Source organism: Vipera berus, assembly GCF_964194415.1.
Source record: "Vipera berus genome assembly, chromosome: 2".
Classification (NCBI taxonomy): domain Eukaryota; kingdom Metazoa; phylum Chordata; class Lepidosauria; order Squamata; family Viperidae; genus Vipera; species Vipera berus.
Genome location: NC_138203.1, coordinates 37,604,282 through 37,619,814, shown reverse-complemented (window position 1 = coordinate 37,619,814; position 15,533 = coordinate 37,604,282). Strand labels below are relative to the sequence as shown.

Genomic DNA, 15,533 nt, shown 5'->3' with positions numbered 1-15,533 from the left:
AACATTGATCAATTTATCTTAAAAGCTTATTAGTGTATAAGTGAAATAGATTTACAAGACGGTTGGTTTTTGTTTTGTTTTGTTTGCATCCAGTATTTCATTTGTCTTTTTAAAAAAATCTTTCAGGGCCATGTCTTCCTAATCCCTGCCATAATGGTGGAACATGTGAAATCAGTGAAGCCTACAGAGGAGATACGTTCATAGGCTACAGCTGCAAATGTCCTGCTGGATTTAATGGAATACACTGCCAGCACAGTAAGTTTTAAAATGATACTGTCCTTTCCTGCTCAATGAGAAAATACCTAGAACTGCTATTGTGCATAGTTATCCTGCATGTGTTTGACTCAACAGATCTGCTGGACTGTAACTGAGCATCAGAATGTTTGCTGGACACTTAAAAAGATTATTTGCAATTTCTTACTATTTTTATTGCAATTCCAGTAGGAATCTTCATGCTTGAGTCTTTTCCATAAAGTAAAGATAAGATTCTTTCTTTCTTTCTTTCTTTCTTTCTTTCTTTCTTTCTTTCTTTCTTTCTTTCTTTCTTTCTTTCTTTCTTTCTTTCTTTCTCTTTCTTTCTTTCTTTCTTTCTTTTCCTCTTTTTTCCTTTTTTCTTTCTTTCATCAGAAAATGGGATATTGCGATTTTTTTAAAGCTCATGGCTTTATACTGATGTTGTCAGCAGTTCATCCAGCTAATGATGGCTGAAGATGAAAAGGTTGTTAAAAAGTAGATGTTTATGCTAACAGGTTTTCTATATTCTCTATTTCTGCTCATTTTAAAACTAACCCAAGACAGGTGCTGTTAGCCATGTTATTTAATTCAATAGAAAGACTTTCCCAAGGGCTTTATTAATAGATGTTCTGGATTTTTCTACTATTAGTTAAATGCACAGCATCATTTCTTTCTAAAATGTATTACTGCAAGTCAGGAAAAGTAAATTATAAATTGAAGAACTTTATTTTACTTTTTCTCCTTACTCTGGAATTAAACAAATGACTTTTTTGCATCTGTCTTCACACACACACACATACAAAATGTCCAACATATCAAAAGCAGCATCATAGGAGACAGAATCATAATGCAAGTGAAAATTAGTCAAGAAAATTGTAAGAGAACACCTATCCATTCTAGACAAGTTCAAATCACCAAGATCAGATGGATTATATGGTAGGATATCTGAAGGAGCTGGCAGACATGATCTTGAAACTATTGAACAAAATATTTTAAAGCTTCTGGAGCATCAGGGAAATATCAAAGGAAAAAAAGTTGATGTGTCTCCAATCTACAAAAAAAGGGAAGGGGGACCATATCCAGGAAATTACAGACCAAGCAGCCTGACATCAACATCTAGAGAAAATCCTGGAAAAGATCATCAGTGCATTTGTAAACATCTAAAATGAACAAGACAATTACTAGAAGCCAACATGTCAATTTGTCAAAAACAGACCATGTCAGACAAATCTTATTGCATTCTTTGACAAAGTGACTGAATTGGTGACTAAGGGAAATTCTGTGGACACAGTATACTTTGACATCAGTAAGGATTTGATAAAATTGACCGCTGCCTATTTCTTGATAAGATGTGGGATAGGGAGTACCACCCACAGATGGATTCTCAGCAGGCTGACCAACCATGCTCAGTGGGTAGTCCTCAATGGAATTAGATTTACATAGTATGGAGTGGGATACTTCAAGATTCTGTTTTAGGCCAAATAATTTTCACCACAATCTAGATGAGGCAATAGATGGTGGAATTCATCAAAGTTACAGACAACACCAACCTGGGAGGAATAAGTAACACTTTAGAAGATAGATTCAAGATTCAGATTTGAATGTTGGTCCCTATCCAACAAAATATAATTCAATAGTGAGAAATGTAAGGTCCTACATTTGGGGAAGAAAAACCAAATGTACAAGTATACTTGCTCAGCAGTAGCAACTGTGAGCAGGATTTAGGGGTTCCAGAAGACCACCATTTAAGTATAATCCAGTAGTGTGTTGCAACTGCCAAAAAAGCTAATTTGGTCCTAAGTTGCATCAACAAAAGGATAGTTTCAAGATAATGTGAAGCAATTGTACTGCTTTATACTGCACTGGTGTGACTATACATGGTCTACTGTGATCAGATCTGGATACTACAATATTAAAAAATATTTTGAGACTCTAGAAAGAGTGCAAGTAACAGCAACAACAATCAATAAGGGATCTAAAAGCTAAGGTATATGATAAATGATTGAGGTAACTAGATATGTCTAGTTTAACAAACAGAAGGACTAGGAGTGATATGATATCAGTCTTCTGGTACTTGAGGGGTCACAATTTATTAAGCAATTTATTAGAATTGCTTAAGCATTACAAATATCTTTGTTTGCCCATTACAGTACTGATAAGGTAAGGCATGGATATTGGGGAAGACTCCATAGATGATCATTGTGTGCATAAATTGGGGATCTTTCATCACAGACATTGGACAGCTTATCCCTGAATTCTTTGTCATGGTGAAGATCATATATTCCATTCTGGCTCACTTCAGCCTTTCCTTGACCATTACATCACTGTTATATGACCTGGCATGATGTTTGTTATTAGATAGCTGACATTTTAGACCTTCTCTGATTTTGATGTGATCATGCAATATTGGAATTCAACATTATGCAAGTACAAGGAATAGAACACAGTCAAACTAGAATCTTGGACTTTAAGAGAGCTAATTTCAATAAACTTAGAGAGAGCTTGGGAAGGATTCCACGGATGAAAATCCTCAAGGGGAAAACAATGCAAGAAGTTTGGGAAATATTGAAAAGTGAGATTACAAAAGGCCAGTCTAGCACAATACCAATGAAGAAGAAAAATAACAGCTCTCAAAAGAAACCAGCATGGCTGCATAAAGAACTCTCTAATTAATTGAAAGACAAAAAGGACAAATATAAAAAGTGGAAATAGGGGCATATAACTAAGGCAGAATATCAGCAAATAGCCTGAGCCTACAAAGATGAAGTGAAGAAAGCTAACGCTGAAAATGAACTAAGACTTGCAACAAAAATGAAAAATAACAAAAAAAGCTTCTTTCAACATGCAAAAACCAAGAAAAAGGTTAATGAAATGATTGGTCCATTAGTGGGACAAAATGGCGAGAAGGTGATAAACAACAGGGAGAAAGCAGAACTATTTAATTCATTTTTTGCATTCCCTTTACACAAAGGGAAAAACAGTCCAACCTATCAAAAACTGCATTGTATAAAACAGATTAGAGGCTTCCGGTTCCTGTTTTCCAGCAGGGCAGTTGGAAGATTCAGAATGCTGAATCCTTCGGCTGAAATTTCTTTTTGTTGGGGACCCTAAGGGGCCAGAACCCACCCGGGAGGAAGGAAATCCCAGGGACTTAGGAGAGATGGCGGTCTCTCTGAAAAGTCCAGGAGAAGCCTCCCAGAAACCAACGGAAGAAAAGGCTGGCTAACTCCATGTCCAGCCATAGCTGAAACAACGGAAGCCATAAGCTTTTAAACTAAGTGGATCTTAAACAGCATGCTTGAATCTGTGTAAGAATATTTATTTTCTCTATCCTACCTATGTTCCTGAAGAAGAAAGTCCCCAAAATAAGAGATTTCCTTAGAAGGAAAGGGGGAGGGGGACTCTGCTTCCTCCCTTTTAGTTAGCAGTGAAACTTACTTTTTAGAGAGAGAAAAAAAAGACTAGAAAGACATGAAAAATGAGCAAATGCTGACACCTGCTGCTGAATGAGGATTTTTTTCTCTGAACCTCAAAGTTGTTAGAAAATGCAGCTGTGTAAACAAAGTGAGAATAACAAAGCTGAAGCAATGAATACTTTACAAAAGGAAACATATGATAAGTGACAACAATTTCAAAGGACAATGATCTTAAACTACATAGAAATTCAGAATAACTTTGAGAGCATGAATCAACTTATTTCAAATTTAATTTCGCTCCAAGAAATTTCCCAGGAAAATACAGTAGAGATGACTGAACAAAATTCTGAGGATAGAGACTTAAAGATGGAACCGTATAAAATAATTATTTTACAAAAGGAAACATATGATAAGCAGCAAAAATTTCAAAGGACAATGACTTTAAACTACAAAGAAATGCAGAACAACCTTGAGAGCATGAATCAACTTATTTTTAACCTAATTTTACTCCAAGAAATTTCTCAGGAAAATACAGTAGAGATGACTAAATATAATTCTGAGGATAGAGATTTGAAGATGGAACCATATAAATTAAAAAAAAAGATTTAATCCAAATGGGAAATATTTCAACACATCTAAGCAACTTTGAAGATAAGGAAAAGAATGAGAAAAAATTCCTTACAGGGAAACAAATGATGCAGCAAAACATATTGATTAAGAAAGGCAATGAAGATGGAGCATATCAGAAAGAATATTTTAAAAAGAAACATTTGTTTGAATATGGCTAAAGAAATGGAAAAACTTTGAAATATACTACTCTTAGAGGGATGATTTTTTCCCCATAACTAATATAATATGTTTTTTTTTCCTTCTGAAAAAAGTTGAAATGATTTAAACAAAAGCAAATGTTTTAGTTATTTAAATGTGATGATAAGAAAAGCATAAAAAAGTGTGTTTTGAATGAGAGTTAAAGGATTAGATGATTAGAACTATTGAATGGAATGCTTAAAGTTTAAACAGATTAAATACATTCTTAGCTATGGTCAAAAAGAATAAGAAATTGAGGGAATAAATATATATTAAATTAGGAGGGATACATATTTTAAGTTATATGTTATTTTTTGTATCTCAGTGCTCTTCTCTCTTTTTCTTGTTTTCCTTTTCTTTCTTCTTTTTCTTTTTCTTTCTTCTTTTTTGTCACTCTCTTTTTTGTCTCTTTTTACTTTTTTACTTATGGATTAAGAAATATGAAAGCATGAGAAGGTTTATATGGAAAAAACAGAATGAAACCCACCAATGTAAATATAGTCAAGTGTTGAAAAGATTGTTACTTGTAAGAATATTTAGAATTTGGGGGGGAGAAATAAGCTGAAATAAACACGGTAACAAGATTTATGATAAGGCAACTAAAATGACGAATAGGATTATTGAAACTATATACTTAACTGTTGTTAATTAAAATAATGAGAATTGTCTTAATCTAATGTTTTGCAAAGAAAGATACTTTGGGGAAAGGGGAAATCAAATGAAATTAACATATGGAATATAGATCATAGAAATTAATTGTTAAGGACTGTCTTATAAATGTTACCCAGACAACATTCTGTTTTACAAATGACTGAATAATTTATGTTATGTTAAAAAATTCTAATAAAATACTTATACCAAAAAAACCAGATTAGAAATACAAGTTAACATAGGCAAGAAAATGGTAAGTGAGCACCTGTCCAGCCTAGATGAGTTCAAGTCACCAGGACCAGATGGATTAAACCCCAAGGTTCTGAAGGAACTGGCAGATGTGATCTTAGAATAACTGAACCATATCTTTCAAAGATTCTGGAGCACTGGGGAACTATCAGAGGACTGGAAAAGAGCTGATGTAGTTCCCATATTCAAAAAAAGGGGGGGAATTGATCCAGAAACTACAGACCTATCAGCCTGACCTCAATACCTGGGAAGATTCTAGAAAAGATAAGCAATGAATCAGCAAACACGTAGAGGCAAACAAAGTCATTACCAAAAGCCAACATGGGTATGTCAAAAACATATCATGACAGACAAAACTTATTGCATTCTTTGACCAAGTGACAAAATTAGTGGACCAGAGGAATGCTGTGGATATAATTAGCTTGGACTTTAGTAAGTCATTTGATAAAGTAGACCACAACCTACTACTTCATAATATAGAAAAATGTGGGTTAGACAGCATCACCACCAGATGGATTCGTAGCTGGCTGACCAGCCGTACTCAGCATGTAGTCCTCAATGGAACGGCATCTACATCAAGGGAAGTGAGTAGTGGGGTACCCAGGGCTACGTTCTGGGCCCAGTTCTCTTCAACATCTTCATCAATGATTTGGATGAGGGGATATATGGGGAATTCATCAAATTTGCAGACGACACCAAGCTGGCAGGAATAGCCAACACTCCAGAAGATAGGCATAAAATCAGTGGCGTAGCGTGGGTTGTCAGCACCCGGGGCAAGGCAAGTAATTTGCGCCCCCTAACCTGTGGATTTTAGCATTCGAGTCTCTTCCACTAGCTCAGGAATTCTGGGAGTTGACGTCCATGAGTCATAAAAGACCCAAGGTTGCCTTCCCCTGAGTTAGGTTCAAGGCAAAAAAGGGTCTCTGGAGAAGAGGGAAAATGCTAGTTTAAAACTGAAACAAGGCAACTTTAAGGTGCCTCAGCTGTTTTTTAGGATGAGACAAAGAGAGGACATGGCGTTGAAAATGGTTAATGGGGCATGTTTGTTCCACTCTTAGTGGACGTCAGGATAAACCCCACAAGAGAATGACCTTACAACAGATGTGAATAGGCTTGGACTACCGTACGTTTGTAGATTGAGTGCATACATCACATGGAGTGATGATGGGCTTCATCAAGATTTATGATCCCACAATTGGCTAGTTTTCTCCATCTTGTCCTAAACCCTGGATACCAACCACGGTTTATGGCTTAGCATGTGGCGTGGGGTTGACCCAACATGTTAGGCAACAAACAATGACTTCCAACTTACAATGCCTCAGCTTCCCAAGGTTATTCAAGTTTCAAGTTTCAAGTTTTATTTAATTTGTATACTGCCCTTCTCCTTGGTAGGGACTCAGGGCGGTTCACAGGGCATATATAAAAAAGACAATACAAAAATTAAAAAAGATTAAACCCATGCCCAGTTAAAAACAGTAATACAAATCTAAAATGACAAATTAAAACCCATAATCCCCCGTCAGGCCAGACCAGCCATTTCAAATAGGTGGGTCTTCAGGCCACGACGGAAAGTTCGGAGGTCTGATGCCGTCCGGAGCTCCACCGGCAGTTGGTTCCATAATACCGGAGCGCCCACAGAGAAGGCCCTCCCCCTGGGGGCCACCAGTCGGCATTCCTTGACTGGCGGCACCCTGAGGAGACCCTCTCTGTGGGAACGCACAGGGCGGAGGGGAGTTGATGCCGGCAGCAGGTGGTCCCTGAGGTATCCCGGACCCATGCCATGTAGGGACTTAAAGATCGTAACCAAAACCTTGAACCTCACCCGAAAGACAACTGGTAACCAATGCAGCTCGCGGAGCAAAGGTGTAACATGGGAGTACCGGGAAACTCCCAAGACAACTCTCGCGGCCGCATTCTGTACCAGTTGGAGCCTCCGAGTGGTCTTCAAGGGAAGCCCCATGTAGAGAGCATTACAGTAGTCAAGGCGAGAGGTCACGAGCGCATGAGTGACCGTACACAGGGCATCCCGGTTCAGATAGGGCCGCAACTGGCGCACCAGGCGAACCTGGGCGAAAGCCCCCCTAGTCACGGCCACTATATGATCTTCCAGGGTAAGCCGTGAATCTAGGAGGACTCCCAAGTTGCGAGCCCTATCCACGGGGGGTAAGAGCTCACCCCCCATAGAAAGAGATGGAACATTTTGAATGTCCCGGGATGCCGGAATGTACAGCCACTCAGTCTTGTCAGGGTTGAGTTGAAGTCTGTTCCTCCCCATCCAGACCCGAACCGCCTCCAGGCAACGGGACATCACAGCGAGGGCATCACTGGGGTGGTTTGGGGTCGAAAAGAAAAGCTGGGTATCATCGGCGTACTGATGATACCCAACTCCAAAACCACGAATGATCTCACCCAGCGGTTTCATGTAGATGTTGAACAGGAGAGGCGAGAGAACCGACCCCTGAGGAACTCCACAAACGAGAGACCTAGGGGCCGATCTCTGCCCCCCTGCCAACACCGACTGCGAGCGTCCCAGGAGATAGGAGGAGAACCACTGAAGAACTGTGCCTCCCACTCCCAATCCCCTGAGACGCCGCAGCAGGATACCATGGTCGATGGTATCAAAAGCCGCCGAGAGGTCTAATAGGACTAGGACAGAGGAATATCCCCTATCCCGAGCCCTCCAGAGATCATTCACCAGAGCGACCAATGCTGTCTCCGTGCTGTACCCGGGCCTGAAACCCGATTGGTAGGGGTCCAGATAATCCGCTTCATCCAGGACCAGAGGGAGCTGATGCGCCACCACACTCTCGACAACCTTCGCAAGAAAGCGAAGGTTGGAGACTGGACGAAAGTTGTTCAAAACAGCTGGGTCCAAGGCAGGCTTCTTGAGGAGAGGTCTCACCACCGCCTCCTTCAAGACGGTGGGGAAATAACCCTCACTCAAAGAAGCAGATATAACCGCCTGGAGCCAGCCTCGTGTCCTCTCCCTAGCTGCATAAACCAGCCAGGAAGGGCACGGGTCCAACAAACATGTGGAGGAGCTCAGCCTCCCCATAATCCTGTCCACTTCATCAGGGGTCACAGAATCAAACTCTTCCCAGGTAACATTGACAAGACCGCCCGTGTCCTGATCGCCTGACTCTGCCCAGCTGGAGTCCAAACCGGTCCGAATCCGAGCGATTTTATCCGACAGATGTTGACTAAATTCCTCAGCACGACCCTGCAAGGGATCCTCCCTCACCTCCTGATTAAGAAGTGAGCGAGTCACCCTAAACAAGGCGGCCGGGCGATTATCTGCGGACGCGATGAGGGTGGAGAAGTAATTGCACCTCGCCACCCTCATCGCTGCGAGATAAGACCTAATATAGGTTCTTAACCGCAACCGGTCGGGTTCGGATCGGCTAGACCTCCAGCAGCTCTCTAGGCCCCGTTTCCGACGCTTCATCTCCCGGAGCTCCGCGGAAAACCATGGAGCTCGCTGGGATCTGCGCCGGGTCAGGGGCCGCAAGGGTACAACCCGGTCAAGTGCCTCAGTGGCTGCCCTTTCCCAGGCTTCCACTAAGGCATCCGCCGAGCTGTGAGCAGTGGAGGCAGGTGGGGACCCCAGCGCCGCTTGGAATCTATCAGGATCCATTAAGCGTCTGGGGCGGTACCATCTAATTGGCTCCGTGCCCCCACGGCGGGGGGTGGCAAAACGGAAGACCAGCCGCAGGAGATGATGATCGGTCCATGACAGGGGCATAATAAATGGAGAGCCCCCACCTAGATCATCCAACCACCGTCTAGATAAAAAAATCAGGTCAAGGGTGTGGCCTCCCTCATGAGCCGGAAAAGCCGGAAAAGCCAACCAACCCACCCTGCAGCTTTGCCTGCTTAGGCTGTACCCCAGGAATTCATACTTGCTGCGGCGCCCGACCTATTTTCTGCCCAGACGCTGCTTATCCAAGCCAAGCCGCCTCCTTCTCTTTGGCACCTCGCCCCAAAGATTCACCGGCCTGGCTGGAAACTCTCGGCCTGGCTGGAAACTCTCGCTGCTGGCGACGTGTGTCGGGGGGGGCGGTCCCGATCGCCTCCTGCAGGGGGAACCGAGTGGCCGCAGAGAGTCAATACGGCAGGAGGAGGAGGAGGAGGAGCAGCAGCAGCAAGCAGCCGCAGGTGCGGCAGCTGCAGTTGTTACCTTTACCTCTGGGAAAGGAGGAGACGGGGGCGGGAGCTGGGTCGGGGGGGCCGGGCTTGCAGGTTGAGAGCCAAGCGGAGGAGAGCCGCGGCGGGAGAAAGAGAGGGAGGCAAGACACCGCCAAGCCTCCCCACCCCCACCCGAGAAAGGAGGCGATCCGCAGCCGCGAGAGGACAGGATCCCGCTCTGGCTGGGCACAGCGAATGCGGTTGCTTTCTACGCTCCGCCCGCTCGCTCGCTCGCTCACTCACTCGCTCCTCCGACCCTCGGCGAAGCGGAATCGTCCCCCTCCGGCGAGCTTAATGGGCGCCCCCCCAGATGTTGCGCCCGGTGCGGCCGGCCCCCACTGCACCCCCCACGCTACGCCACTGCATAAAATACAGAAGGATCTTGACAGACCTGAACATTGGGCTCTAACAAAATGAAATTCAATGGTGAAAAAAGTAAGGTTCTACATTTAGGCAAGAAAAACCAAATACACAGGTATAGTATAGGTGGTACCTTGCTCAATAGTAGTAACTGTGATAGGGATCTCAGAATCCAAATGGACAATCACTTAAATATGAGCCAGCAGTGTGCTGCAACTGCCAAAAAAGCCAACACAGTGCTAGGCTGCATTAACAGAGGGATAGAATCAAGATCACATGGTGTTAATACTACTTTACAATGCCTTGGTAAGACCACACTTCAAATACTGCATCCAGTTTTGGTCATCACGATGTAAAAAAGATGTTGAAACTAGACAGATTACAGAGAAGAGCAACAAAGATGATCAGGGGACTGGATGCTAAAACATATAAGGAACGGTTGCTGGAATTGGGTATGTCTAGTTTAATGAAGAGAAGGACAAGGGGTGACATGATAGCAGTGTTCCAATATCTCAGGGGTTGCCACAAAGAAGAGGGAGTCAAACTATTCTCCAAAGCACCTGAGGGCAGGACAAGAAGCAATGGATGGCAATTATCCAAAGAGAGAAGCAACCTAGAACTAAGGAGAAATTTCCTGACAGTTAGAACAATTAATCAGTGGAACAGCCTGATTAAGAAGCTGTGAATGCTCCAACACTGGAAATTTTTAAGAAGAGAATGGACAAACTTTTCTCTGAAATGATATAGGGTTTCCTGCCTGAGCAGAGGTTGATGACCTCCAAGGTCCGTTCCAACTTGCTGTTGTTGTTGTTGTTGTTGTTGTTGTTATTACTTGCCGCATGGCAATTTTTATTTCTGGTAGCTGCTGTCCACATCTGCTCTAATGGCTTTTTTATTTTTCACCCATTTTCACTTAGACACATTTAAATTTTTCCTCAGGTGCAAATTCCATTCATTTATTTCTCCCAAGATTTTATTTCTTATAAAATTTTAAAAGGAAATATATGATCTGGAGCAATTGTGGGCAAGGATATAGCACTTGTCATGAAACACCTTCAGCCAAATACATATTTTCTCAAGACTGAGTGGCTTTTGCCACATGAGCCTAGGGGGAAATATGCTTAAAATATGCTGCTTAATAATTTCAAGCAGAAATCTGCAACAAAGTGTGAAAAAGAATGCCGGAATGAAGAATATTACTTTAGCCAAAACTATGCAGCTGAACTTGTAGACATTCTAAACATTTCTAGAGTATAAATAATTCATGTGTTTAACTTTACCATCCTATTAAACTTTGTATTACTATTGTATTTCTGTATATCCATCTTTTTTCTTGGAAATATAGACATTTAGAGACAGTAAAAAAACGCTAAGAAGGAAATAAAAGACCAAAAAACATTGTCTCCAGAAGTCAATACTCTGATAAGCATGGATTAACATTAGGCAAACAATCAAGGAGAAACTAATACCCTGATCAAGGAACTAACAAGGAGAAAACTTCACAACAAAAAATGGAAGGCCAAGTTACTGCCTATAAATAGAGAAGAAACCCCAGTCACCCCCACTGATTATGTTATTTGGTTGGGTAATGAAACATATGCAAGCAAACAACTGAGTTCCGAGAGCATCCAGGACTCCATATTTCAATCCTGAGCTCAGATATTCTCTTTTATTGGAATAGTTTTTAGTACTGTACAGAGGACAATGATGTTATCACAACATGAGACAATATCAAATTATTTATTTTTTGTTCTTAGGCTTCTAAGGCTGCCTTTTCTATCTAAATTGTTTTTTAAGAAATAAACTCGGTGAAGCAAAGCCACTATATCTGAACAATGAATAAATACTTTAAATTTCACTGAATGTGGTTCCTAATAAATACCTGAAAATAGTATGATGGCTTCCCCAGATGCCTCTCTAGACACCAATTCTGACAAGGAAGAGCCAGTTCCAGGCACATCAGAGAGGAACATGGAGGAATGTCCAGAGGTTGCCAGAGGCTCCAAGTCAGGAGTGGAGAGGCCAAGCGTTATGGAGCAATTGCAAGAGGGAGTAACTGGACAAGTGGCTGGCTGATCTAGGGACAGAAGGACACAGCTGCAGCTGGGAATTCCCCAGGCTTCAGTTGAACAGAGAATGCAGCTGCAGCTGGCCAGTGGAGATGAGGAAAAACTGCCTCCTCTTCCTGATCCAAGATTGCTGAGGGCTAAGAGGAGGCAGGCACAATGAATGTCAGCCAATCTATGTGCGAGGTGGCAGCCTCACCCTTCTTGATAGAGTGCACCAGGCAGCAGCTATTTAGCTCAGCAAGTGGAGTAAAACAACACTGGGAAGAACACATCCATTTCCTCTCCTTGCATTTGTCAACCTCTGTGTTTCTTGCCTTGAATGTCCTTTCCTGACTTAGACTGTGTACCTTGCTTGCGCCTTGACATCTGGGCTTGCTTCATGGATTTTGCCTTTGCTTCATGGACTTTCCTTAGCCTTGCCTCTGCCTTCAGGACTTGTCTTGCCTGGTGGACTTATTTTGGGTTTGTTCCTAGACTGAACTGTGAACTCTCGGGGGATTCTGTGGTTGTTGGCATGGGAATTTCTGGAGAAGACTATTTGGGATTGGAAAGCCTCAGGTAAAACCTTTACCCCACCTGTAATGTGTGCGTATGTGAATGGAATCAGGACACTTATCTTAATAGCTGGTGTTTCCATTTTAACGGAACTGAAGAGCCAAACTAGGAGTTGGTTTTCATTTGACTAACTGACTCAGGAATTCTGGGAGTTGAAGTCCATGAGTCATAAAAGAGCCAAGGTTGCCTACCCCTGGACTAGTCTATTGCCTAACAGTCACACTGCTGCTGCCTGGTAGTATTCATAGATCTACTGAATCTGGACTGCAAAGCACCAGAAAGATACAGAAAAGTGTTGTTGCTAATAACTATCTACTGATGGAATTTTTACAACTCAGAACCTTTAGTACTATAAGTATTCATTTATATGAAAGTTGGCTGTAGACCTCAGTTCTTCCAAATATTGTGGCACAGATGATGCCTTACAATTTCCATAGACTGCATTAGCACAACACGATGTGCTAATTAGTCACAGATTGGTCACTGGCAATTTTCAAGAAGAGGCTAGACTTTCATTTGTCTGAGATAGTATAGGTTTTCCTGCTTGAGCAATGGGCTGACTAGAAGACCTCCAAGTCCCTTCCAGCTCTATTCTATTCTATTATGATAAATTATTAAAATTGGCAGTTTGCTTTCACACAAAATTTGTACTTTCATGAAATGGTGTTTCTATTTGTAGATCAGAATTATTTTTACAGATTTTAATATTTCTGTAAATTGTGATGACTTATAATGTTTTGACTCTCTTTATCCATTTCCTACATTTCTTCTGCAGTAACAAAAATAATAAAATAAACCTTTTGTGTTATGGTCATATATATATAAATTGTCAGTCATGGTAATAGAGTTCAAGGAAGATTATGGCGATTGTTGCCCTGAAGGCAACATTTTTAATATGTGAAATTACAATGAAAATAATGAAATACTAAGATTGTTATCTCAGTATATATTAAAAGCAATTAGGAAGAAGGAATAATGTTGAATCTCTCTGTGTGTAATTTAGAATTTTTTCAATCAACAAAGAGAATCAGTCAGGTTGGGCAAAATCCAATGCTAGCAAATTTGAACCATTTGTTGATAGGAGTGTATCTTCATTTCAATCTACGGGAATGTGTGTCTCTCTCTCTCTGTGTGTGTGTGTGTGTGTGTGTGTGTATGTGTGTGTATGAGAGAGAGAGAGAGAGAGAGAGAGAGAGAGAGAACTACAACTTTTGCAAGACTTCATCACATTCACTCTTAGTGGATAGAAAGAGCTATAGTGACCCACTTCTAGGATTCTTTGTCTGACTGTTTAAATTGCATAGAAGTACACATTTCCACAACTAATCCTAGAATGCAACTTATTTAATTAGTACCTTTAAAGAAGCAATATTTGTATTGTTTTGGAACTCAATGCAGTCCAAAGAAGAAATCTTTGAGAATGTTAATTGGGTAGTAGGAAAAAGCTCATGCTAAGCTGTCTCCTCCCATATGCCCATGGGAACTAGTTCAGAGTGTATACAGCTCATCCTCTTTCTCAGCACACAAAATCCCACCCAGATATAACATATCCAGGAACATAGGGGAAGAGGGAAAGTAGAAACATATCCAGAGATGCAATATATCATTACTTTGTAACCAAAAAGAAGGATGCTGGAAGGAATTCCAAAACTTGTTAAACACCTATGGCGTAGTACAGACCATGGTACCAACTGCAGCATTTTGATATTGTGCAATATCTGAAAGTTAGGAGTAGTCAATAATATACTTCTTGTTCCAGTTAATGATTTATTTTGCAGTTTTGTTTCCATGGACTTAGTTCAAGCAAAATTCAGACAGAGGTTGTTTGTTGTCTTTGTTTTTAATAAGCAGGATTTGAGAATTAAGCAATTCTTCCATAGAAATCAGTATAGATGTTAAAATGCTTCTTTTGATTACATTATATTCCATCTTTCTTTTACTAACAAATGCCTGACTCTTAATTACATATTCAAAAAAGACAGAAGTCTACACAATTTTTCCTTCACTGAAAACATGTTTATACTTTTTATAGGCAATCTCTCCAAGTACTGAACTTGTTCCAATAATGGAGACTTTTTGACTAAGGATTTAATTCCTTCCCCACAGATGTGAATGAGTGTGAAGCTGAACCCTGCAAGAATGATGGTATTTGTACAGATCTGGTAGCTAACTATTCCTGTGAGTGCCCAGGTGAATTCATGGGAAGAAATTGCCAATATAGTAAGTATACCCTAAACACACAGTTTTCACCCTGATTCTTCTAGTGCTAGTGTGTAACTGTTAAAAGTAAATATTTATGAAAGAGGATCAAAAATCAATATTTAAATGAAGATAACATAAAGCTGGCTGAATTAATACAATCTCTTGTAGCCAGAGTAGATTTATAACTATTCTCTATAGAATAACTCAGCAGCTTTCTCTACATTCCACTATTTTAGTAGAATAATTTTTATAATCATTTTCAGAGTTCACACAGTTCTGCATTTTTTTCCTCATCTTTTTCTCTTGGTGAAAAGAAAAGAGAGAGAGAGAGAGAGAGAGAGAGAGAGAGAGAGAGAGAGAGAGAGAGAGAGAGAGAGAGAGAGAGTGTGGTGGGATTCAGCCAGTTCGCACCACTTCAGCAGAACCAGTAGCTAATTTTTGGTTGCCCAGGCCCAGAATGGACTTCCGGAAGCAGCATCCACACAGAGAACTGGTTGTTCACATATTTGAATCCCACCACTGGAGATATATTTTTTTTAATTCCATTTATATCCCGCCCTTCTCCAAAGACTCAGGGCGGCTTACAAGGTTAGCAGTAGCCTTCATTCTATGTATATGCCTGCTTATTAGGGCTTTCACACACACCCCAAGTGGCATTATTACAAAGTCAGCTTAATTGCCCCCAACAATCTGGGTCCTCATTTTACCTACCTCGGAAGGATGGAAGGCTGAGTCAACCTTGAGCCTGGTGGGACGCGAACCTGCACTAATTGCAGGCAGCTGGTGTTACTTAAGGAGGCATTAG

General features: G+C 41.2%; 1 protein-coding gene across 1 annotated transcript in view; it reads left to right on the top strand.

Moving 5' to 3' along the window:
• Positions 1-15,533, top strand: part of EDIL3 (EGF like repeats and discoidin domains 3) — a gene marked incomplete at both ends in the record, with an annotated part of 274,583 nt that overhangs the window by 156,955 nt on the left and 102,095 nt on the right. The window contains 2 exons of the mRNA XM_081316932.1: positions 127-255; positions 14,633-14,746. Of these exons, the coding sequence (XP_081173058.1) occupies positions 127-255; positions 14,633-14,746 (243 nt within the window). The remainder of the gene's footprint in view (positions 1-126; positions 256-14,632; positions 14,747-15,533) is intronic.